The sequence below is a fragment of the Musca vetustissima genome, unplaced genomic scaffold, assembly GCF_032173495.1.
Source record: "Musca vetustissima isolate MV318-11 ecotype Yass unplaced genomic scaffold, APGP_CSIRO_Mvet_v1 utg4001, whole genome shotgun sequence".
Classification (NCBI taxonomy): domain Eukaryota; kingdom Metazoa; phylum Arthropoda; class Insecta; order Diptera; family Muscidae; genus Musca; species Musca vetustissima.
The window spans coordinates 4,864-31,967 of record NW_026875738.1 but is presented as its reverse complement, the minus strand read 5'-3'; the positions used below and the strand labels follow the sequence as shown (position 1 = coordinate 31,967).

At 32.7% G+C, this 27,104-nt stretch overlaps 1 protein-coding gene across 1 annotated transcript; it reads right to left on the bottom strand.

Moving 5' to 3' along the window:
• Positions 1 to 2,598: 2,598 nt before the first annotated feature.
• LOC133338250 (FERM domain-containing protein 3-like) lies at positions 2,599 to 24,710 on the bottom strand (the record flags this gene model as incomplete). Its single annotated transcript, XM_061546427.1, has 6 exons — positions 2,599 to 2,750; positions 2,880 to 3,251; positions 3,303 to 3,520; positions 11,460 to 11,548; positions 24,107 to 24,486; positions 24,537 to 24,710. Coding segments are annotated over 6 exons (1,385 nt in total), but the record flags the coding sequence as incomplete, so codon positions are not given.
• Between the last annotated feature and the right edge of the window lie 2,394 nt (positions 24,711 to 27,104).

Sequence of the window (27,104 nt, the reverse complement as noted above, 5' to 3'; positions counted from 1 at the left end):
TTGGACTGAGAGTGACACTCACCCAAAATTTCAAGATTCTAGCTTCAGCCGTTTCGCCTGGGCGTTGATGAATCGTTAAATCAGTCAGTCAATCACTTTACTCTTTTACTAGCGTATACCCGCTACTTCGTCAGCGAATGTGGGAAGTATTTAAAACCCAATAGCAACCAATATTAACACTTTTAGAACCGTTTAGTACCAATGTTCTCTTGTTAAATTTCCAAATTTTAAATATAGCTTCACCCAAATCCAAATTAAGTACCAGTTAGTAAACATAAATATATAAATTGCCATAACTTCCTACATTAACATACGAATTTCCAACACTTCCTACATACCCCAATCTTAATTTCAAATTTCAGGATTCTATCGGTTCACCTAAATCCAATTTTTTTTTTTTCAAAATTTAGTGTCATTTAATACACATAGGTACAAATTTCCATTACTACCTACATCATGCAATCCAATGATCCTAACTTCAAATTTCAAGATTCTAGCTCTATCGGTTTACTCAAATCCACATTTGGTACTATTTTGAAACTGTAACCCAAACTGTAACCCTAACTCCAAATTTCAGGATTCCAGCTGTATTGCTTCACCAAAAAATTAAATTGTACAAAATTTAGTACACATTTGTACGAATTTTTAAATACCCCAATCCTACACCCCACAATAATCCTAAATCCAAGTTTCATGATACCAATTCTATCGGTTCGCCCAAAATTTCAAGATTCTAGCTTCAGCCGTATCGTCTGGGCGTTGATGAATCGTTAAATCAGTCAGTAAATCACTTTACTCTTTTATTAGTATAGATATTAACAAAAGATGCTCTACCTTGTATAATTGTACCATGGTAGCAACAATATGTGTATTTTAATGAAGTGATTCCTTATTTATTCGATTTTTAAACATATACCGAAAATCCGCTTAATCTGTGGAAGGAGCATCTTTTTTGTCCACGTCTATAAAATTCCTGTCTATGCATTCAACAAATTCAATTATTTCACAGCCTGAATTGTACAGCACGATTTCTTTATTTAAATCAATGTTTGCCTTCATGTTGTACTTGGCATAAGCCTTAATGTGTGCCGCGTTATGAACGGTAGGAGGAACCTGTATTTATTATTCTCGGAATTTTGGACCTGTTATATTGTCAGAGTCTTGCTTGTCCCTTATATGATTGTCTTGGAGTATTATTACCGATGTCATAATAAGTTCGTTGTCTAGATTTAGAAGATGTAGGATCTAAGTCCAAGGTTTCCATTAAACGCCTAGTCTGTATGATATTGCAATATCACATTTGATTGTATTAAGACATTTGAATAATTAACATTTTTTTCTTACCGTCATCATAAAATTCTATTACTAACAGTTCGCCTTGTCTGAAACTCTAAGTAAATGGGTCTAGTACGTACAGCGAATTTAATCAACCTTGATATATATTTTTTATATGTGTGCACTAGTTTTGGACACAATTAAAAATAAAAAATGGCCAGAAAATTACAGGGGTTTATTAATTGCTTCATTTTGAAGCAAAATATTTTTTGTATTTTGATTACTGCGGATTGTCTATCTCTTATCATCACCATTTGTGAGTAGAAAGTGTTGATTTTGTTGTTGTAGCAAATTTGTGATTGAGCTTGATTCCTTTGGAGTTTATTGTTCCTCTAGTACGCCTGTTTTATTGAACTGTTTTTAGTGGTTCACATTCTCAGAAAAAATCGTTAAGGTTTATGTCGGTTGGTCGCTTGATGCGTTGATATGAACTGATTTATTAAAAGCAAAAATTATTCTACTTGGGTTATAAAAATAAGAAACGTCTTAACATAGGCACTTCACACGATCATGTCATCTGACATAATACGATGATATTCCATGTTATGCTATGTTTGGCGAAGTTGTCTATATACAGTGGTGGCCACAGAATTAAAACATTTACTGTGGTAAATATTTTTTGATCTGCCCTCGATTCGTTTGAAGTATTTTTGAAAATTTTTTAATTCAGAACACTTTGATATACTGCACGTAAGAGATTTCGTGTGAAAATAGAAAATTGTTGCATGCAATTTTTCCATAAATAACGGTTTTTATGAAAATACATCGACTTTGAAGTGGCCATATAATTAAAACATTGTGTGATTATTTAATTCACTGCATTTTTTGAAAATATTTTTTAAAAAGCTCTTTAATTTAGTTAAATTATGTAAACTATGCACCAATAAAATCATTTACAGATAAAAAATTTTGAAAAAATCTGTAAAATCTATCGAAATTTCCAAAAAATTGTACAGTACACCTTACATTCAGAAAATAACCCTTATTATAGAAAATAAAGGTCCGAATGCAGCAGAAATTGCTAGAATTAGTAGAAAACAATAAATAATTCTCAAAATAAATAAATATTTGAAATAAAAACTCAAAAAATGGGAGTTAACCTAAAAGAACGATTCAATTTCGATAGCCTTTATTAAAGAAGGCCGGAATATTTTTGCAGTATGTGAGGAAATTTGTTACTTGGTAACAATAGTTCATTTAATTCTGTAATGTTTGTAGTGTTTAACTTAATTATAATTAAACAACGCAATTGCAGGTGAATATCTAAATTTTTATTCCCAATTTACTTAATATATATTCTTTCAACGGCTGATAATATTGATATCGCAAACTAACCATTTCTGGTAAGTTCCGTACCTTCTGAAGTAAATTAGACTTTGACTCTATTACCAAAATAGCAAAAGCTGTCATTAATACTATAACACACATAACCGAAGGAATAAATGCATTAATGAATCGAAATTTCCGAATAGATTTGGCACTATTAGCTGTGTTCTGTTGAATCGCATTTTCTGAGGTTTTTATTTTGGAAGATCCATATATACTTTTATCAGTGGCACACTGCTTGCGTAAAAAAGTTTGCGAATCCGAATTATAGACATCCAAAGTAGTTTTCTGACGACGCTCGCTGTCAAAAGATCTCGAGGCGCCTGATGTAGGGGATGTATATATGATGTTATCATCCGATCTTAAATAGTATGCAAAGTTATCCGGATTGACTGTGTTGTATTTGGAAGAATATAATAGTTTCGATTCCTCAGAAACAGACTCAAGGCATGGGAGCTGTATTATAGGTGTATCATTGTCATCGTATCCCTGACCTTTATATACGATAAGGTTACTTGGACATTCATTCCCAGCCATCTGGTTATACGTCAATGGTTCCGACATCGTAGATCGAGGTAAACTGCTATATCCTAAAATAAATACAGTTATATTTGTGAATATAGTTATTATACAAACCTTACTTATTTGTTCAAAGTCACCTGGAGGACTAGAAGGAGTTGCAGGGACGCTACTAGCCTTCCTTTTGTTTGTTGATGAATTATTTAATTTTTGTTCGCGCAGGGCGTTGATGCTCTCCGTGAGTATTTCACGTTCAGTTCGGCCAGTATATTTGAATTTAGTTCCCCATGAAAAGAAACCACCACCGGACACGACTGCTGCATTTTGACTGTTAGGAAGACTGTAAATAAAGAATAGTTTAAATAGAGACCAATGTACGCAAAATAAAATAATAAAAATTCAAATATATATTCCATAATCTGATTCGTCAATATTTGCGGTATCGTAGAGAGGTGGTCCATTTTATGTACTCCTAAAATTTTATTGCCTTTGTGGCAGACAAGAGAAGTACAATTATTGTAACATAGAATGGTACATTTTGGTACATTAGTATTGTCACAGAAATGAAAGTGGGATAAAAAGTGGGATTAATCTCGTGTTTAGCTTCTTCAGAAAACGAAAAACTATTTCATTTGGAATGAAAGTACTTTTTATGAAAATCACTTTAAATTAAAAGAAATATATTGATTTTTTAGGTGTTTTTACCGGGTTGATAGGTGTAAAAAAATCTTAAAATTAATAAATATACGGTCAAAAATACATAAATATATTGTTTTTATCTATAAATTCACATTTAATTTAATATACCAATAGTTATTTATTAATAAATAACAGCACTTTTTAACAAAGTATTGTCACACATTTTTTCGTGAAAACCATTCCTTTTTCAATCCAAAGTTATTATTTTTAATGAATTTTACAATTAATATAGCAAAAGTTGAAAAAAATCTATAAAATAAGTTTTTCAAAAGCAGTTTACATTTTTAACAAAATTGCTGTGTTTTAAATTATAGGAATGGTGTTAATACAACCTTGTAGCCATAGAAGCAGAACAAGTTTAACACGGCGAATTCACAATGTATGCACTATGAAATTGTTCCTCAATGGCGTCAATACTATCAACCTGTGAAGTCTCGCATGTCGTCAAGTATATTTTGCACTCATCGTAAATGCATTGGACTTCATTCCTCAAATCTCGAATTTGTTAACTAAATGATTTTTTATACCCTCTACCATGGTATGGAGAGTATATTAATTTTTTCATTCGGTTGTAACTAATAGAAATATTCAGGTCAGGGACAAACGCAGGGGAGTAGGGAAAGCGTACCCGGGGACCTCCTAAATGATTTTTTATACACTCTACCATGGTATGGAGGGTATATTAACTTTGTCATTCCGTTTGTAACTAATAGAAATATTCATTTCCGACCCTATAACGTGTAAGGAGAGGGGGGCACCTTTGAAAACTTTTTTCGTTCAAGCTTCATAACATTTTTTAATTTATAAATTTTGGTTTCTTATAAATTTTAATTAATAGGTACATATGTTACTTTTACAATGAATACACATATGACATACTTTAAGCTTGATATAAATATTTTATTACTGTTTTAATGGACGAAGTCAAAGTGTTCAGAATTCAGATAAAAATTTATTAAAATTATTATTTTGTGCAGCATAACATCGGATAATGACAAATTCGACCTAGTGAGTGTCCGTCTTGAAGACGAAGTATTGTTGGCAGTTGGAGACCTTATTACAAATCCACCGAACTCAAACACATATTCTGCAATTAAGGATAGACTTATTTCCAAATTTGTCGAATCAAGGTAGTGAAATAAACGGCATGAAGCCAACGTCAATTCTGGCACACATGAAAAGACTTACTCCAGGTAAAGGCAATGAGGCAATTATCCGAACACTTTTTCTTGGACAATAGGCGGAAAACATGAGACTTTTCTTACCGCCTGGGAGGAAGAAGACCTCGATAAATTGGCGAAAATGTTTAAAGCCAACAACAATAATTGTGTTCATTCTATTTCTACATCGCAACAACCAGTTGTTGATGCCATTATCCAACGAATGTCTTTCACCGATATGTGCCAAAAAAATAAGGGAACTTTCGGAGAAAGTCGACAAAATCCAACATTAAATTGCTAAGAACACACAACATCGTTCCAAATCCCGAAATCGTTCAACATGTGGACAGAATTCATACCAACGGAATTTATGCTATTTCCATCAAAAATTGGGCGACAACGCAAGAAAATGTAAACCTGATTGTGCAAGATTCTAGCCGGAACTATAGCTGGACTGTCGTCAGTCAAATCGGTTTGCGACAGCGACAACAACAACACATATGAAAGACGTCTACTTCTTTACGACAAATATCCAATTTCTTATAGATTCTGGATCGGCGGTATCAGTTATACCTCCATCTATGATAAAGCAGAAACTCAAGCCGTCCAAACTTCCACTTTTGCTGCAAATCAAAGCGAAATCAAAACTTTTGGAGATTGTGTACTGAAACATGACCTCGGACTTCGACGAGAATTCAAATGGTTGTTTGTGATTGCTGAAGTACACACGCCAATAATATGTGCCGATTCTCTAGTCAACTTTGATTTACTTATTGATCTCAAACAAAAACGCCTCATTGACAATAAAATCAAATTATACACTCGTGGTGACATTTAACAAACCAAACCAGACGTCGTCTTTTCTAAGGTGATTATTTGGTGTACAGTCAACATGAATAGGTGGAAATTATATATGGAAGCTAATCTGAACCAATTTCAGAGAAACTTGCTAGATATTAATTTTTTATTAATTTCTGTACGTGTATGGGTCTGTATGGGCCTTTAGTGTACCACTTACTTAAAATCGGACGAAAATATATATAGAAGGTATATGTACATCTGAACCAATTTCAAGAAAACTTGACACACGAAAGGTTGTAGTATCTGTATATTGTACAAAATTGTGTGCCGATCGGCTAATCTTTGGGTCTTTAGTGAACAATTTAAATTAAATCAGTCGAAAATATATATTGAAGCTATACTAAATCTGAACCGATTTTCACGAAACTTAGCACGCATCATTCTGGACCTAATTCAGTACTCAGATGCATAAATCGACTCAGAAATTGATTCTATCCATATTCTTAAAAGGAACTACGGGTCTATCTCGATTCTTTTTGCCTGTTACAAACATATGCACAAAGGCATAATACCCTGTACCACACTGTGGTGAATGTCTTTGTGCATATGTTTGTAACAGTCAAAAATAATCGAGATAGACCCATAGTTCCTTTTGAGAATATGCATAGGATCACTTTCTGAGTCGATTTATGCATGTCCGTCCGTCCATGTATTTTTGTTAACAAAGTACAGCTCGCATTTATGATCGGATTTGGATGAAATTTGGCACAGGTAACATAATTGGCCCAAGGACGAACCCTATTGAAAATGGAAAAAAATCGGTTCAGATTTAGATATAGCTCTCATATATATTTTCGTCCGATTTAAGGTAAATGGTGTTCCAAAGACCCTATATATCTTTCGATTTGCACGAAATTTGGCATAGAGTACTGAATTAGGTTCAGAATGATGTGTGCCAAATTTCGAGAAAATCGGTTCAGATTTAGATATAGCTCCCATATATAGTTTCGTCCGATTTAAGGTAAATGGTGTTTCAAAGTCCCTACATATCTTTCGATTTGCACGAAATTGGGACAGAGTACTGAATTAGGTCCAGAATGATGTGTGCTAAATTTCGAGAAAATCGGGTCAGATTTAGATATAGCTCCCATATATAGTTTCGTCCGAATTAAGGTTAATGGTGCACCAAAGTCCCTATATATCTTTCGATTTGCACAAAATTTGGCAAGGAGTACTGAATTAAGTCCAGAATGATGTGTTTCGAGAAAATCGGTTTAGATTTAGATATAGCTCCCATATATATTTTCGTCGGATTTAAGGTAAATGGTGCACCAAAGTCCCATATATCTTTCGATTTGCACGAAATTTGGCATAGAGTACTGAATTAGGTCCAGAATGATGTGTTCCAGGTTTCGAGAAAATCGGTTCAGATTCAGATATAGCTCCCATACATAGTTTCGTCCGATTTATTTTGTCCGATATATGGTAAATGAGGCTCCAATGTGCCTATATATCTTTCGATTTACACGAAATTTGGCATAGGTCCAGAATGATGCGTGCTAAGTTTCGAGAAAATCGTTTCAGATTTAGATATAGCTTCTATATATATTTTCGACTGATTTAATTTAAAATGTGCACTAAAGACCCAAAGATTAGCCGATCGGCACACAATTTTGTACAATGTACAGTTACTATAACCTTTCGTGTGTCAAGTTTTCTTGAAATTGGTTCAGATGTACATATACTTCCTATATATATTTTCGTCCGATTTTAAGTAAATGGTACACTAAAGGCCCATACACGTACAGAAATTAATAAAAATTAATATCTAGCAAGTTTCTCTGAAATTGGTTCAGATTAGCTTCCATATATAATTTCGACCTATTCATGTTGACTGTACACCAAATAATCACCTTAGAAAAGGCGACGTCTGTTAGGATACATATACAGAATATCCCCAAAGTGGTGAAGGGTATCATATAGTCGGCTCAGTCCGACTTTACTACTTTCCTCACTGGTTGTACATGACTTTTGGTTTAAGGAACGCCACTCAGACATTCCAACGTTTCATGGACAACGTATTCAGAGTGATTGATTTTGTTTATTGTTATATTGATGACATCATCATTATGTCCGAATCTCCACAACAACATCGAGAACATCTTCCTACAGTCTTCGAAATTTTACGCCGATATGGACTCATCATTAATCCGAACAAATGTAATTTTGGTGTACCTGAGGTGAGATTTCTTGGCTACGTAATTAATGCTCTCTACAGATCGTGTTGAGGCTATCAACAATTATAAAGAAGCCAGAAACCATCTGCGAATTTCGTCGTTTTATTGGTATTTTAAACTACTTCAGACGCTGTATACCCCACGCAGAACATCATCAAGCACTCTTAAACGAACTCGTTTGGAACGCCAAAAAATGACAAACGCAAAGTACCCTGGACACCGGAATTAGTAACCGCTTTTGAGACCTAGAAACAAAACCTTTGTGAAGCCACAATGCTTGCACATCCAGATCCAGTCATGGAACCAGCACATGGAGACCTCTAGGATTTTACTCGAGTAAGTTATTAAAATCCGAAAAAGCGTACAGCATATGATCGAGAATTGCTCGCCATTTACAAGGCAGTGGAAAATTTTCGACACATGCTGCAAGCACGACATTTCGTCATCAAAACCGATCATAAACCGCTCATATACGCATTTTCTCAACGACCTGAAACTCCAAAATTTAGATTTTATATCTCTGTTTACTACAGATGCATTTTCAAGATTCAACGAAATCTCAATGTCGTGATGCGTCTCACGCGAAGACATTCAAAAATCTCAAGAATCCGACAAAGCTAAAAACAATAATTGAAGGTAACAATTCTTTGAAGCTGCAAATAATTCATTTCGGAAATACATCAATATATATATTCCAGAAGCATTGCGCAAAGAAATTTTCAACACTGTACACGGACTTTCACACAGCAAATTCGAACAAGGTACATCTGGCCCGAAATAAAAAAGACATCATCAATTATTGTCGTCGCTGCCTTCATTGTAAAAAAGCGAAGATTACCAGACATAGACAGGCAGATCAAGTTCGAAAATGGGGTATATCGGCCTACGTTTAGGCATAGCCCCCATATAAGGGTACCGCCCAATTTTCGATATTTTGGGGTTCATAAGTTCGCTTTTCAACTGAAGTAGAAACTTAAGTGGATCTGTGGATCACTATGTGAAATGCGAAAGATCCCCGAACATTTATTCCACTTGATTCGATTGTATTATGCGACGAAAATGTATTTCCAAATATAAATATATTGTTACAAATCTTAATAACGATACTTGTAACCACAGCATCACCCGAAGAAAGTTTTTCTACGTCGAGTAAAAACGGATCTGAGAAATCAAAAATCGCTGTTCTTCATTAGCTCTTATGTCTAGCATAAATCTGAAACGAGTGCTGATAGCATAATAAATATATATATTTTTTTCTAAAAATACAAGATTTACATTGCAATACATTTAAAGTAATGACTTTATATATTTTTGTGATCTCAGTGAATATAAAATATTGTCTTTAATTTAAATAAATTTTCACGATTAGTATTGGCTCTTCATAGAAGTGTTCTTCACATTTTCAAATACACGTATACGAATTTGATAATTGCACACATGATCTATATTAAAATAAAACGTTGTTTTGTATCATGCTCATTTACTCTTTCTATATTTAAGGATGGAAACAATTTACTTTTTTCAATTCGCACCATCATAAAAGTTGGTTTTCAAATCGAAGAACAACAATATCCTGAAAATAATTCATAGAATATACAACAGGACATGGCATAATTAGAGAAGGTAGTCTCATTTGAGAATTTTGTATGTATGACGATTTGCAAATTTTAAATAAATTAAACAAAATATGTTTTTTAAAGCTGAACATTGCTCTTAAGATTTAACCATGGTTGTTAAAACTTATATTCATACGTTTTAGAGGCAGGGAACTTCAAAATATTTATAAATATAAATTATTTAGCAATTGTTGTCATTGAACACATGACATGCGTACATTTCCAAGGATGATATTTTCATTTAAATTTTGAACCCTGAATTCTGTCAAAGGCAAGTTTATGAAAAAACATATGACTACATGAGACTACCTTGTATAATCATGCCATGACAACAAGAATAAAAAAATTATCGAAGTTGGTCATAAATACAGAAGGCAATCTCATTTGAGAATTTGATGATGGCAATCTTTTTTAATTTGGAACTCATCTATCAATTTTAAATAATATGAAAAATAAATTCCATAAAATTTTATGTATGCCGATTGGCATATTTTCAATAAATTATACAAAATATATTTTCTAACGCTAAATATTGCTCTCAAGATTTAACCATGGTTGTTACATCTTATATTTATAAGTTTTAGAAGCAGGGAGCTTCAAAATATTTATAAATATTTCCGATCAGTGGCAAAAATTGCTAAATTATTTAGCAAATTTTGCCACATGATATACGTGCATTTCGAAGGAAGATATTTTCATTTATTTGATTTTTTGGAAATTCGTAATTTTTGACCGCAAACTAAGGAAAAAAATACGGAAGACCTTCACCGATTGGCCGATTGGATTATTAGTTTTTGAGTTATCGTGCCCGCCATTCGTAAACACACAGTTTCGAGAAAAATGCGTTTAAAGTTTGGGTATCACTCTTGCCATCACATGATGCTGACCCAATAAATCGGCTATATCTTCAAGAGTTCTGGAGATTTTCACTTGAAATTTTGTAGGGACATTATTGAATTAGAGTAGATTCGAAATAATAAAAAAATTGACACCGATAATGGGGGGGGGGGGGGGGGGGGGGGGGGGGGGGGGGGGGTTCCCCCATATGACTGACATAGTCTGCATTTAAAATTTTGTTTATTGACGTACCAAATTCTACCTGTTCAGACTGGTATAAAAGTGATATAAAGTTTGTTGTTTGTTTTGTTATCTGTTATTTTTTTACGTATTTATACACATTTCACTGGTTTCACAATTTCTGTTGCAGTTTTTCAACCAATATTTTCATAATTTTTATAAGAATTTCTCCCCATTGGGTCAAAAATGCATAAAAATATATGTTGTTATAATTTATAGTAATGTTTATGATAAAGTAAAAAAATTCTAAATGTATCAAAATGTTCAGCTGCCATATATTTGTTACGCTTTTATTTTATTATTTTTTCATTATTTTTGTTGCAAAAGCAGGGTTGTATTAGAAATTTTTACGATTTAGCACAGGTTTTCGAGCAATTCGAGATATTGAGTGGATTTAATTTTATACGGTATATCGTAGTAAATTGAACTCGATTTAGCAATTAATTCTAGATAATTAGACTACAGCTTTTATCGTGAATTATAAAAGCTGTAGTCTAAACGCACTTTTAGCAAATTGTATATACCTGTATACTTATTTAGTTGTCTATTTGTGTATTTGAAATATATTAAATATTTTTAGAAAATTCAACTCGATTTTTAACAAATCGAGTTAATGTGACGATTTGTAAAAGATCGGCATGTTAAATCTATATATAAGCATTTAGTGATTAAAAATTTTAAAATCTTACGTAAAAAACAACATTTGTTCCAAAGCACACCTCCACAAATATCGGCACGTACTATTGTTTGCACATTTAAATCCAACCGTATGTTTTTTCTGAAAATAAAAAATAAAATAAATATATTTCGGTTTAAATGCAAATGCATGAACTTTTGTAGTTTTACATATACCATATACCTCATACGCGATTTTATTTTGGGAGAGGCCCGATTGTACTAAATAATAAAAAAAAAATCCATGTTGCATACATAAATTTACTTTAAGAAAATAATTTCTGGACAATATATATATATATATATATATACAATGTGAATAATTGTATAAAGGGGGAACGCATACGAGGATTAAGGCTGTAACTTATCGGTTGTTACAGTTTTGTTGTGTTGTTTGTAGCGGCCATATTATCATTCATGCCTTTTTTCAAACCGACATTCAAATTTATAAATTGTGCTAATAAGACGCCGTAAAAAAGAAATATATAAAAAAATTGGATGTGAATTTTTAATAATAATAATCAAAAATAGGCTTCAAATTTTATTGGTTTCTTAATGAAATCTCGGTCTCACAATTTTTTTTGTAAGACTGTTGTTGACCATTATGTGGATTTTTATGGGCGATTTTGTTTGATAAATCAGCTTAAATACAATTCGCTCAAAATTGTCATTCGGATCATAAATGTGTCCCGTACTTTGTTTACAATTTAAAATCAACAGACGACGGACATGCATAAATCTACTCAGAAAATGATTCTGTGCATGTTTTCAAAAAGAACCATATATCTACCTCCTTTTTTCATTTTTGTTGTTGTATAAATTACCCTAACGCTCATTGTTGTTATTATTATTATAATTTATTCGAAATAAACAGAAAAACAAATTAAATAGAATAAAAATAATTATTATAAACAAAACAAAAAATAATAAAATAATATTAAAAAATAAAACATATAGAACGAAAATAAAGCACGTCCTCATTTTTTATAAAGAAAATAATAGACAGAGAGAATAGGGCAAATGTCGTAGTATTAGCAGCAGCAGCAGTAGACATTAACTTGAAAGAAGAAGAATAAACAAACAAATAGAATGGAAACGAGACGAGTAAAAAAGTCCTAGGGCAGAGAAATGTGAAAGAATCTCCTTGCCTGTCTACTTTTGTGTTTTGGGATTACGATAAATGCCTGTGAAGAGTACAGCCTTGGCGGTATTATCATAGATCAAGAACATAACATGGATGATTACATTCGAATTTGGTTGGTTCGGCGGCACGTGCTGAACGGAAACTGAAAACAACTGTGGCTGCTGCAACAGTACTGCTCTCCTCATCAACCTTGATTTTGGCAACATGTTTGGCATCACCAAACATCAGGCTTGTTTCCGTGGAGAAGCCACTCAAGTTGGCGATATGCTCGAACAGATTGTTGGTGCCCAATTTGCGTAGAATCGGTACCAATTCCAAATTCTCAACGTTTATGCCCCATGGTTACGAAAGAATACTGGCAAGGGGTAGTATAGAAAATCTCCTGTTTCCAGTTGTTGATTTCCATGCGTCCCTCTTCAGCTTTGGTTCTGCAGTCCAACGATTCAAGTTCATCTTGGAAATTCTCCTTCATGCAGGCAGCCAAATTGATGGACTTATCGAAGTAGATACGATCGGCAGCGGTGAATTCCAAAGGCATTTTCTTGGTACGGCTATAGCGCATTTGTTTCTCCAGACGATAGCCATTGTTGATATGTTTCTTGTTCTTGGCCCACTGCAGACGTAGTCCCTGAACCAGCTCCTCAGTGTTGATGTGCTATCGGTTGGTTTCTCATAGCTCTGGAGAAACTTGCACGACTCAAACCACCAAATCTTCGCCTGGTAAATATTGTCCGCTCCAGAAGTTTCAGACTGCTTTATTTTTTTTTGAGTTCCCTTCTGTAGGACGGACGAATTGTGTTGATTTTCTTTTTCACGTCGTCCACAGTACAATTTTTTTATACTTTTCATTTTAACGATTCATCATACGATTTCATTTTAATGTCGCGTGACATGTACTCTGCACTGGTTATGTCCCAGAGACACCGTTGCATTTCATAGCAACATAGGAATTTTTTTAAAAATTCGTTTTCGGAATCCATCTTATTGTTGAACACATTATCGAACCAACAAACATCCAACATCTGAATGTCACGTAACCATAATTTTTTTGTGGTTGCCTGATGACTGAGAGAAATTAACGGCCACACTGGCAAGCAAACCGATATTTCAACAAGAGTGTCATTCAAAAATGATGGTGTACACCGCTTTATGGGTTCCCCCCTTAAGACATTTACAATTCATTGAAGATACTTTGAACACAATGATTTTCATACAAATGTCGCAGTGTTCATGCAAGACAACATAAGAGACAAAGTAAGCGAATACGTCGTCAACGACAGATTCGTTTACCCTGTAGTTTGAACAGTTGTTGATGGCTATTGTCATCAATCATTCCCCCTTTAAAATTCCAAAAAAACATATTTATTATTTAATTTTTTATAGCATTTAATTTTAATAAAGGTAACCATTGCATTTACTTAATATCATATAATATAATTGACACATTGCCTGAGATGTTAGCGTGATGACTTTCTCCACTTAAATAGTTTCTATAAAAAAACTAAAAAAATTAAAACTATTTGAAGTTTTAAAAATTTCTGTATTGACTACATCTTCTATTGGGATATTTTGAAGACACTCTTACTTATATCTGTTTAAGAAATTGCTTTGCCTATGTTTTTAAAAGTAAAATATTTTAAATTTAAAAGAAATAAATTTTAAATTTTGTTTTATTAACGACACCATCAATGAGTTTTGGTAACGAGTTGTGGTAATATAAAAATGCGCATTCGTAACCTGTTCGTGTTCAGAATTCGAAATGCTGCGCGAAACAGATATATAAATTAAATGAATTCCTATTCTCCACAAATGTTGATTTTCTTGCATACGTATGAAATTATTCTGAGTATGCGTAAAGTATCAATATATCTGAAAATAAAATCAATTAATTTTTAAATTGTCGTAAACGTTTTTAATTTTTGATTTTTAAGGAATATGTTTATACCTAAATCTCCTAAAATACAAGACGTAGGTGAGATTGAGACTCCTTCCGCATCGGGGCACATTCGGCAATGGCGTTTTTGATATGAAGCTCTTATTGTACATCACTAGCTTTGACCTATAGGTATTGAATATCAAAATAAATAACTGTAGCAAAGTTTGAAATCTCTAATAAGCTTATTTAGATGCACGGGTTTTTGTATTTTTACAGATGTTTTTGTAATATTTACATTCCATTTCGTAAGTATTTCGTATATACAACTATTCATATTTTACAGTAGTATTATAAAGAAGTAGTTATTTACAATGCGCATTTTTATAAAAATATTTAAAATATGTTTTTAAAAGAATGGCAGAAAAATGAAAAATAAACTATAAGAAGTACCTTTGGGGTACATTCGGATAGTTCAATATTATTTGCTTAAAATTTTTTTGGGGTTGCCTTTAAAAATAATCCTTTAATATGGTACGAAATTACATATATAAGACCAAACGTTCTTGTATTGATGAAAATGCGATAGAAATTTTTTGATGGTGTGTGGCTTTGAGACGTCATCGTCCGCCGCTAGAAAATATAACCTTAAAAGTCAAACATCGAGTCGCATATTAAAACAAAATATAACCTTTAGAGGATCTAATCTTCAACCAGACTGATAGCTGTGATAATTACCAGGATATGACCATGGTGCTACCTCAAGTTAGGGCACATTTGGCGAATTTGACTGTTTTACAAAACTGTAAAAAAATGAACTAATACTAATTTATTGTATGTTTTTGGAACAAATTTTTATAATTAAGAATCAGAGGACAATAACCGGCCATAAAGTTTTTATATCTGTTGAATAAGTAATGAGAAATAGAGCTCTAAAAAACGTGCCGAATGCCGGTCATCCCCACTGTTATACAAATATTTTAGATGCTTCTTAAAGATCGGTAGTATCTTGTGTTAAAAGTTACTACTTTAAAAGAGACAGATTATATTGTAATTCTTAATTCTTAATTAATTAATTAATATTGTAATTCTTAATTAATAGGAACATTAAAAGGAGTGTAATATGCGGATTTCGCATTTACCGAATAATCTCTTTATGAATTTGTCGATGTTTCGTTTAACGCCAAATGCACTTAACTATGCAAACAACTTAAAAATGACGTAACATGCATACGATTTTCATGCGCCTCCAGTAATATCCTATAAAAAACGAGTCGATATGAAATCGTATACATATGTGAAAATTAAAGCCGTAAGACATTTCAACTTCTACTTTGCATTTATTTGTTTTTAATCCCTCCGTTTTTGCAAATAACACTCTCTCAACAGTTTAATGATCCGATGTTTATACCTGCTTTAACACTAGATTTATGGACTGTGTCAATTTGAAATGTCAATTTCGTACACTATTTTGGTCCTAGGCGCATTTTTGTTCAAGTGACTATATTTTAGGCATGGTTTAATCACAAGGTTAACCGGCATGGCCAGCTGTAGTCTTCATTGACTGTCAAAATTTATTGTTTGAAGAATATATAAACAAAAGATATTTTTATCCGGCAAAAATATCCGTGAACAATACTATAATAATCTTTATATATATATATATATATATATATATATTTATATATATATTCTATACACTAGAGCCCCGACTTGAATCTTTTCGAGTTGCGTCGCTTTTCAAAAATTAGAAAATTCGATTTGAGTCGTTGCAATTTCAAGTTGCGTCGGTCCGAGCTGCATTGTGGATTACTATTTTTTGCATTTGCAGTGCCTGATTTAGCATCTTTTCTGTCGTTTAGCATTTTTACAACTTCTGGCAACACTGAGCGTCACCTGTATATTAACAAAATTTCAAAATTTGCTTTGTTTTGAATATTTCCCCCAGTAAATTAAATTTCAGTGCATTTTGTATATGTATAGAAAAAGGTAATTCGATTTGCGTCGCGATTCTCCGGTCCCCATTAACGACGTAGGTCGGGGATCTAGTATATATAATATTTTTGTGAAACATGTTTTAAGTTTTTATCCTGTTCTGGTTGGTATTTCGCAATTATGAGAAGACTAAGACATGAATTCGCCACCCGATAGACCTCATTTATAGGCCATGTTTACAGCTTAATAAGTGATTGCAATCATGCATGGTACAATCAAACTAGGCAGGGTATATGTTGTCAAAAAAGAAAAAAAACATCTCTACGTTGTGGGCTATAATGTCAGAGTAAATGTAAACAAATGTTAATGTTATGAAAAATTAATTTTCATAATCGAGTTTGGAATATGATTTAGATATTGATTCATCCACAAATTATAAATTTCTTCTTGGCAATGTTGTAGAAATCATCTTTAAACAAATGGGTTTTGGGGTCGCACCTAAATTCATGCGTATGCGTTCAATGGATGTTACCCAAATACACATTGCGTATCAAAATATAAAGTTGAAAATTTTCAACATTGACAATGCGTATTTTGGATTTTTTGTTTTTTTAAAAATTGAATTTCAGTCATTGGCAAAATTTGTGCTTCTATAAAAGTAAACATTTTTCGATCAATTAAAAAAATGGTTTTATATCCATTTTCGCCGTTTTCAACACAGATGCAAATAAAGTCCTTGCGTGTTTGGGTAATACGGACGTCTAACAAACCCTATTAAGGTGAGTATTTTTGTACGGAGCGCAATAATGTAGGTACGACCCTTACAGCCCTACCTAGAATTCAACTAGCTTGTTCGACGTTTTTCACCACAAAAGTAGAACACATGTATTTATATGAATGTTACCGAAATACGCCGAGCGTACAAAATTTCAAGTCGAACAATTTCAACATTGACAGAATGTGTTTTTCCTTTTGTTGAAAATAAAAACAAAACATTCAGAAAATATGAAATTTCGAATGTAAACATATAATATTTGGATTAATTTAATACATTTTCAATTTTGTTTTGCGGTTTGCATTATAGGTAACGTTGTTAGAAAATATTTTTCTATATTTTTCAAAACATTACATACACAGTCACACATTTTGTATCTTACAAAAAATGTAATGATAGTAAAGTGCACGTACACCAATGTAGACCGATATTGATAAGTTTTGATAGGATCAAAACCAATAACAACCAAAAATATCTAAATACAGGCAAATTCATTACATACAGAATAATGGAAGTTACCGCTAAAAGGGGTTCAATTTTTTGACAAGATATTCAAAACAATACATACACACAAAACATGTATTTAGATTTGATAGAACAGAGAAAAAATTGTAATCAGTTGTAATAATTATGTCATGCGTACAACTTATTTTTTTTTTTTTAAATTTCTTTGAAAATGAATGCACGATACTACCTTCCTTATTATACCATGCGGCCTACCATTGAGAAATAGGTCCCATGAGCTGTCGGCGTGTGTCAAATTAGTCACTCAAACAATTGTAAAAAATAGACCTTAGAAAATAAAATATACAAACATATGGACAATATTTCTAAATTAGCTGAGGCCGAGGTTCACCCCTTTATAACTCGGAAATTTTAAAAGTATATTTGAAAAATTGAATAATTTTGGATTAATTGATTTGTAGTTGCAAACATGTATTTTCATGATATTTAATGTAAAACATGTGTAAAAACAGGATGAGGCAACCCAAGTTTTTCATGTTTGTTTCTCGATTTGTGACTAATGTTTAAAAAAATCTCGAATTTAATTGCATTTTCAGTGGATAATTTCCGTTTTAATAATTAACCTGATACAGATTTTGAACAGTAGAAAAAAAGCATAACTAAAAACTTCAGCCAAAAGAGAGATGCACCCAATTTATCTCAAAAATAGGGTGAATTACTACATGCATGGTTCTCGATGGACCGCGTTGAAATAGGATTAGATCGATGCGTTAAAGGCGTACGGACTTTTTGGAAATTATACGCGTTTTACGAGTTTTTGGGCACTTCAATACAACGTGTACAACATATTAGCAGTCAAATGAAATTTCGCAAAATATGGATGGATTGGATGACAAACTTCAGTATTTCCTGGACACCTCATGCGCATCCAATGATTTTGAGGATTATACGGTTAAACTAAACTAAAACATAGTTTTAGTTTAAGGTTATTTCGTATTAATAGAACCAAAGGATTTATTTTAAGTGTTTTGTTATAATTCATTAGGCGGCAACCCTTTTAAATTTAAAATAAATTCCATAAATTTTTGTGTATATTGATTGGCATATTTTCAATGAATTCTGTCAAAGGCAAATTTATGAAAAAATTGGAATCATATGACTGCATGAAACTTCCTTGTATAATTATACCATGCAAAAATCATTGATGTAGTACGATAACAAAAAGGCCGAAATTTTTCATTATTAAAATAAATAATTTTTTTTATAATTTGTATCTTTTGTTGAAATTTTTTGATTAAAATATATTGACATTAGTATTACTTACAACAACAACTTTCCAAGTGGTTGTTGTATCGTTTGTTGTACAACAACACTTATCTTATTTCATTATACAATGGATGCAATTACACAATGAAAGGTATCTTGGACTATAAGTCGTTCATTTTACATATCTTTAATATTTAACGATAAACGCGAAAAATTAATGGAATGTCAGATTTTCTTTTCAAATTCGTCAATATAGACATCGAATACCAATGCTTTTAAGCGTCAATAAATTCATCGGCAACATTGCGAGAGTGAAATTTCGTCGATAACTCTAAACCAAAAAGGTCAACATTTTAATTCAGTATCCCATTTTCCTAAATCCGAAGTTTAAACATTTTACTTCCGAAATTAAGCCCAATGGCTCCAAAGCTAATATTTTGATTGTTTCTTTACTTCTATGTTTCTTATTCAACGTGCAACTTTAATGTTGCCAACCCCCGAATTAATAAGCTAGAAAATTTTTCCAATGTTAAAAATGGCATTTTTTAGCTATTAAATTGTTCATTCTGTGAATATATTATTATAAAATTTTGTCCATTTTTGATATATAGTATTGGTATTTAATAAATGGTATAGTTATATAACCCATAAGTTATTTTAATTTAGGTGTTTCGGGCTAAATATATGTAAGGTCCGTTTTTTTAATTCCTTCAATTAAAATAGGGGTTTAGTATGGAGTGCAGTCGAGTTCAGCTTTGATTTTTGTTCTATTTTTCTTGTGTGTCTGTCTAGAACATCATACTAAATTTTTTCCTGCGGCTTCCTGCGACTCTCGGATTTATGGCAATTTTTTGAAAAAATGCCAATTTTGTGTAGGAAGCTTTTTTAAGGTTTTGTTCAAATAAATTAAAAAAATATGACTTGGAATAGATCACAGCATAGCAGATAAGAAAAAAACAAGTTCAAAATGTCCAACCTGAGGTTCAAGAGTACTGCTCCAAACGTTGATTTTAAACTCATGCACATTTATTCCAAATGTCTTTCTAAAGGGTCCACTTTATGAACCCTGGAACAATATCATTGGTGTAACATTCATATATACACTGTTTTACCTATATTTATGATTTTCGTGGAGGTGGAGTTTATGGACTTTTATTATACCTGTTATGGGGTTTCCAATGACTGACATGACTTTATGACTTTGTCATACGAATTTCGTTAGGGTCGGATACAGGTATCAGTTACCTATGAATGCAAAAATACATATTATTTATAGATTTTTCTACCTATGAATGAAAAATCCGCATTTAACGAATGTTCATTCATAGATTTTTCTCATTCAATAAGTGTCAAAGAACGGGATTATACAAGCTATAAACAAGTAAATAGCGATTTATTTTAGTTCTTAAACAAGTGATGTGGAAAAATGTCAATTTTGTACAGAGAGCTCTTTGAAGTTTGGCTAAAATCTAAAAATGTTTCTGATGTTAAAGAATATATATTAAATAGACTTGGAGTTACGTGCAATACTAAGTACATTTTAGCTTATAACTTTGGTTTGGATTGGCCGATGATTACCAAAATTTCAGAGAATTTAAATTAAGGACCGTAGTATCTAAAAACGTAAAGAACTTTAAAACATGCTAAGTCGACTTAGCATACTATGGTTCGGAGGCGTCGATATGTATTTTACTACATCAACCGAAAAACAATGTATGATTTCAAAAATTAATATTAAAGTTTTAAATATATTACATATTTTGAAATGTATCATCATTTGAAATGTGTTCAGATTGGCCAGTCCGTAAATCTTGTGTAAAAAGTGCTCCAGTTCCGCCAAGTCGATTGAAAATTGTTAAAATATTTAAAATTCAAAAATTATTATTTAGCGATATTAGGTCTCATGTCCTCTTTTATAAAGAGGACATGAGAAATAAGTGGACTAATGCACTATGGTTTATTTTACGTTTATTTTGGCATAAACTTTAATTTTAAAGCTATTGAATTGAAATTTGGTTTGTATAAATTTTTTATGCTCCCAAGATGACCTACCAATTTTCATATGTTGGGGCATTATTTCATATAGCTGCCATATAGCCGATCTGGCCGATTTGCCCAACTTTCTTGTTTATGAAGCTATTGAAGTGATATTTTCATATGATTTGGGACACTATTTCATGTAACTGCATATAGCAAAAAGTTTGTTCCTTACTTCGACTATATTTCCATTACTGACTGCTTTTTTTCAAAACAAAGGCCATATTTCCGTCGTTGGATATTTTGGCTGAAACCGTAGGAGCATGAACTAGCAACGATGTTGCATGTTTATTTTGTGAAGCAATTTCGGAGGCTAATTTATTTTTAGCCTAGGTCCAGCATCTTCATAATTTAATTTTAGCCGACCTATTTTGTTTGGGAAACATACTGCTCATCCATTACTATAATTATACTTTTGCAAAGCCATTTTGAATGTTTAGTTTTAAATCGCTCTAATTTACGGTTGAACTTTGACAAATGTTTTTTTATATAATTAACAAAATCTTTAACTTGTTTTGATATCAAACGCATTTGGTCTTCATTTAAACTGATATTATTGATATTCTGTAACACATATTTCACAAGTGCATCTTCTGAGCCATTGTTGCTGCTCCAAATTTCAATAAGCGCTGCATGGGCCAACACATGTTTATCAGTAAAAACACGTATTGGCACAAAATAGAACAAAAAAGGCTATTTACTCATCAATTAACGCACTTTTGTTAATAACTTGCCATTTACACCTTTTTGCAATGCTTTGCCATTCACAACTTACACCCCATGGAACAAAACTACAATTTATAGATTTTATATAAAGTTATACATAAACAAAACATTTCGCAGTATTACAACAACAGACAAATATGACAAAAAGGGCATCTCGTCTTAATTTTACATTCCTGCACTAACGTTTTCCATAATTACACATTTTAATTTTTTTCAATTTTGTCAAATTACAAGCACTTGAACTTAGCTGATTTTTACCGCCAGTAGTACCAAAACAATGTGACTTTCAAACTGCTGACTTTTAAAGCTCGCCAGCAAAAAAGGGTTGCCACGATTTTGGGGTTCATGAGCTCGCTTTTCAACCGAATTCGATGAAATTTGGTACATTGGGTTATTTTTGGGTACCATATGTCTCCACTAAAAAAATTATAAATATAGGTCCACTTTTTCGGGTAGCCCCATATAAGACACCCTCCGTATATTAGGTTCTTGAGCGAATTCTCTGTAATTTGGTATTCTTTAGTCACATATAGTTCCCATATAACCCCCTACTTATATTAAAATAGCTGAATAGTTCCTTGTGTAGGGCTTGTCCTCATATAGGGTTATTCTACCATAGTATAGGGGATAATCGAAATAGTCTGTTTTACCCTACAAATTATGGAATTCTAAGAAGATTTAGCCATCGGATGTAATCATTCCGCTCTCTAAGGAAATCTTGATAAAAAAGTCGAACCTGACGATAATGAAATATATAGGACAGCATATAGGTATCTCCCCCATAAAATTATACCTCCTGAAGGACAGAATTGAGACACGACATTGATACATGTATTTGTTGTACATAGTGGAGGGTATCCAAAGTTCGGCCTGGCCGACTGTTTTATGCCAGTGGCCCAAATATATAGTTTGATAAACTATTCTTCAAAATCCACCTTGTCGAGACTTTACGATTTCTATGACTTTAAATAAATAGCTGTGTCTGTGTCGATGGTTGTTTGCTTACTCCTACGTCCGCTGAGAATTCCTTCTAGGGCTTATTCAGAGATGTTTCTAAATCAGACGTTAATTTTCAATTTTTACCAAAGTCAAATAACATTTTTTATTTTGGTAATTCTATTCCTTAAAAAGTCGAAAAGTAATATTTCAAGCTTTTTAATTAAAATTACGTGATATTTTGCAAAATCCTACTGAATGTTTACTTTTCTCAGTAATATTGCAAAAGGAAATAATCGCCCATGTGACATGTTCCGAGAGTTTTTGAATTCCCATACTTTTTTAAATTCCCATGTTGTGCAAAATGGTGTGCTCAATTTCGAGCGAAAGTGCGACTCGAAAGCATAGCTGTGTTCAATATGTTACGAAATGTGTTCAATAAAAAACATATGTTTCATTGGAATTTGCAATTTGTTTACAAACAAAATTAAGAAAAAATATGCCTGCTGGCTTATTAATTGCCCTGGTTTCTACCAGAAAAAGTCTAATGATACTGGAACGAGTTAAAATAAGCATTTATGGATATTTTGAGAGAAGTGGGTCCTTTCATACACAAGGGTGCCATTCCCGAAAGCCTCCAGTTAGCAGGTACCTTTCTGGCTGTTGGTGCGTTTCAGTGGGTAGTGGCAAATGATTTAAATATAAGTGTTGATCGCACAACAATGTGTAAAATATTGTGGAGAGTAATGAAAGTCCTGAAAGACAAAGTGTTTGCAAGCTGTGGACAGATGCAGACCAAGATACAGCCATGATGCTTTTATTTGGCATATTAGTGCAGCTAGGCTGCATTAACAAAAGAGGAAATGGTACGCAAAATAGTTGGCTTCTATGAGACAGTGGTTACGCTTTAGGAACATTTTTTTGACGTCCTATAAACAAGTGGAGCATGGATCTTGTCAACATCGATATAATAAAGTGCGCACAACTGTAAGAAACATTATTAGAAGGACTATTGGAAATCTTAGAAGTAGATTTTTTATAGATTCTATTTTTATTTTGATCATATGGTGGTTGAGTTGCCAAATTGATCTCAAAAATGTTACGCGTTGTTTTTAATAAAAGGAGAACTTTTATATTTTCTTTAATTTTACTATAAAAACTAATGTGAATACTGTATTTTTTAAAGGAATATTGTAAAAACACGTTAAATATTACGTCAGCGTTCTTTTTCAATTTGTACGTGCTCAGAAAAACACGTACGATCTCATTTCGTTTTCAATCCACAAGGCTATATGTGCTCGAATTATATTCCCAATATTTTTTTGGGAATTCGGAATGGAACACACCAAATTTGGGGAAATGTTTCACATTCGAGCAAACTCGAAATGCAGCACATGGGCATATAGCGGATTAGTCTCTGAACAAAACCAACAACTGACCACCGAATTTTCCTAACAAAAAAATTCCCAAATTTCACATAGATAAAACTACATACTAGACTTACCGCTTCTCTACTTGCATCGGTGTAACTTAAATGAGCAATGAACATCTTGCCTTCGAAATTAATTTTTTGCACTTCATTCCAACGGAAATGTTGCGAACGTTTGCCGCAAATAAATGTGCTTATACCGGAATAGTTGATACCAATGTACAATTGGGAACCTCGATGATCCTTTACAGGATGGGGATCTATTCCATACGTTTCTAAGCCGCTTACAATACTTAAAAATTCATTTATTACTTCACGGGTGTTTTGTCCTGGTACACGTTTCTTATGAAGCTCCATAATTTTTCTTTCAAGTGATTCCGTTTGACGTAAGGCCAGGCTCATTGACGCAACGTAGTTTTCATTGTGAATTTCTTCGTTGTAATCCCCAAGTTCTTCTAAAAGAAAATTATTTTTACTAATTCTTAAAACGCAAAAAGTTAATTACCCTGGACAATGAGTGATCCCAGTGCTGCAGCTTCTCCTATTGAGCAATATATACGTCCATGTCGTAGATCTCGTTTCAACTGCTGATACAACATAATGCGCCCATGATATGTCAGCCGAAATGGATCTGCAGGGTAAAACTTTACACGAAACGAAAACAGAATTTGGTCGAGATCTGCAAAGGGAAAAAGTACACAATGTTAAGGAAAATACGATGACCTACGCTTTGGGTATGTCCAAGAAGTGTTCTAAGAATCACATTGTAACGCTTAGCGATTAAAAATCGCTTCCACCCGTAACGCATTTTCTTTCGTTAAACAATTATTTGCATTCAAAAGATTATATTTTATATTCTTTAATGCCACACCAGCCCACCTTTGAACACATTCAAGGGGCAGCTTTGAACATGATTACTACCGAATCGTCTTAAAATTCCCTAATTTGTAGGGTAAAACTAACTATTTCGAGTAACGAATAAAGGGGGAGAATATTAATAATACTTGGTAGGAAGATTTGTTACCATATGCGACTATAAAATACCAAACTACAGCGAATTCGGTTTGAAAAAGGAGCTAAAGAACCCCAAAATACCGAAAACTGAGGCTGTTTAATATGGGGGCTACCCGAAAAAATTATCCTATATTTATAATTTTTATTGAAGAATTTTGGTGCCCAATAAGAACCCATCATACCAAATTTCGTCGAATTCAGTTTAAAAACGCACTTAAAAATACCTCCAAAATATCGTCAAATGGGGGGTACCCATATATGGCGGCTATACCTTAAGGTGGACCGATATAGCCCATCTTCGAACTTGACCTGCTTGCAAACAAAAGACGACTCTATGCAAAATTTCTCAATTCCTTCAGAAGATAGTGCGATTGTATCAATTTTGCGTCAATTATGTGAAATCGGAAAATTATTACTAGGGTATATCTATATCTGAATCGATTTAAATCCAACTTAACATATTTCATATTTCCGGCATCAACACTCGAAACGTACAAAACCTCGAAGATCTACCTAAACTTCAACATTTTTAAAAATCAAATATTATATATAGTGGGGAGGGAGGGGTCACCTTTTAACGTTGGGCACCATTTAGCTGCGCCCATAAAATCTCGGTTTAAATTTTTTTCGACCCGCAACCACTTTTTGTTTATGGTAATCTTGTTCTCTATCTGCGTAAACAACTTGGGCCAGTTTTTTTCAATTGTCGACAAAATACATAAGTGACCATGTTTTCGCAGTGCCATTGTAAACTTTTAATTTATTTGTTGAAAGGGCGCAGGAAGAATTCGGTGATCGTTTTCTTTCGTTAAACAATTTTTTTGGATTCCAAAAATCATTTCAAACATAAATAATGTATTTTCTTCCATATATGTTTCCTACAAAAAAAGTTATAAATTTCAGCAATTTTAAATGCCACAGGTGAGACACCTTTGAACATGCCCAGTGTCGTCGATTTCTCAAAATTTTAAATGGGCTAATAAGACTACGAAATTAACTGTATTTTTCATCATATTAATTTTGTTTTTATGTCCCTTTATGTTTTAATAAATTTTGTTCCGAATTTTTTAATTTTCGAATATATATATATATATATATATATATGGAAAATTTCAAAAATCTTTTAAGGGGGCCCCCCATTCTCGGGGTCAATTTTTTTTATTTAATTCGAATCTACACTGATTCAAGAATGTCCCTACAAAATTTCAAGTGAAAATTTCAAGAACTCTTTGAGATATAGCCGATTTATTGTGTCAGCATCAAGTGACGGCTAAAGGGCTTCTCAAACTTTAAACGCGTTTTTCTCTAAACATTTTTTGCGAATGGCGGGCACGATAACTCAAAAACTAATAACCCAATCGATTTCAAATTTTTACACGTTTCTCTGTGAGTGTATAGCTATCGTATGAACTAGGATAAAGCCAATCGGTGAAGATCTTCCTTATTTTTTAACTTGGTTTTTGATCAAAAATCGGCGATTTTCCAAAAATATTTTTCAAAGGTCCGCCATTTAGTTAATTTTAGAGCGAAGTCAATAATCCTAGTTCATACGAGAGCCAGACATGTACTCTTTCTAACACCGTTGGAATTTTCGGATTCCGATGTTCCAGTGAGCAGTTATCATGCCCGCCATCAAAAATAAGGACTTTTCTTTGATCACAAAAAACAACAACAAAATTTTTTTGTATATTATTTTTCTTCCTTTTTAAATCTTCAATTATATATGTGCAAAGTTACAAACATTAGCATGCATTGGTATTGATTTACCAGCCCATTGAAAATCTTGAAAATTTAAAATCGAGAATGGGTGGGGTTCCCTTAAATTCCTTGAAGCTGAGGTTTGCAAGCTTATAACTCGCGAAATATGAACATATCGCATATAATTTAAATGCATTTTTTTAAAATGAAGTGTTCTTGTCAAAATCTTAAAATATTGGTAATAAATAATAAGGTGCGTGGAAGCTGTGATGGTGGTAATGTAAAAAATGGGTGAAAATGTGTTGAAGCTAACGAGTTTTTTGTGTTCCTTCCTGATTTGTGGCTAAACTACACAACGCAC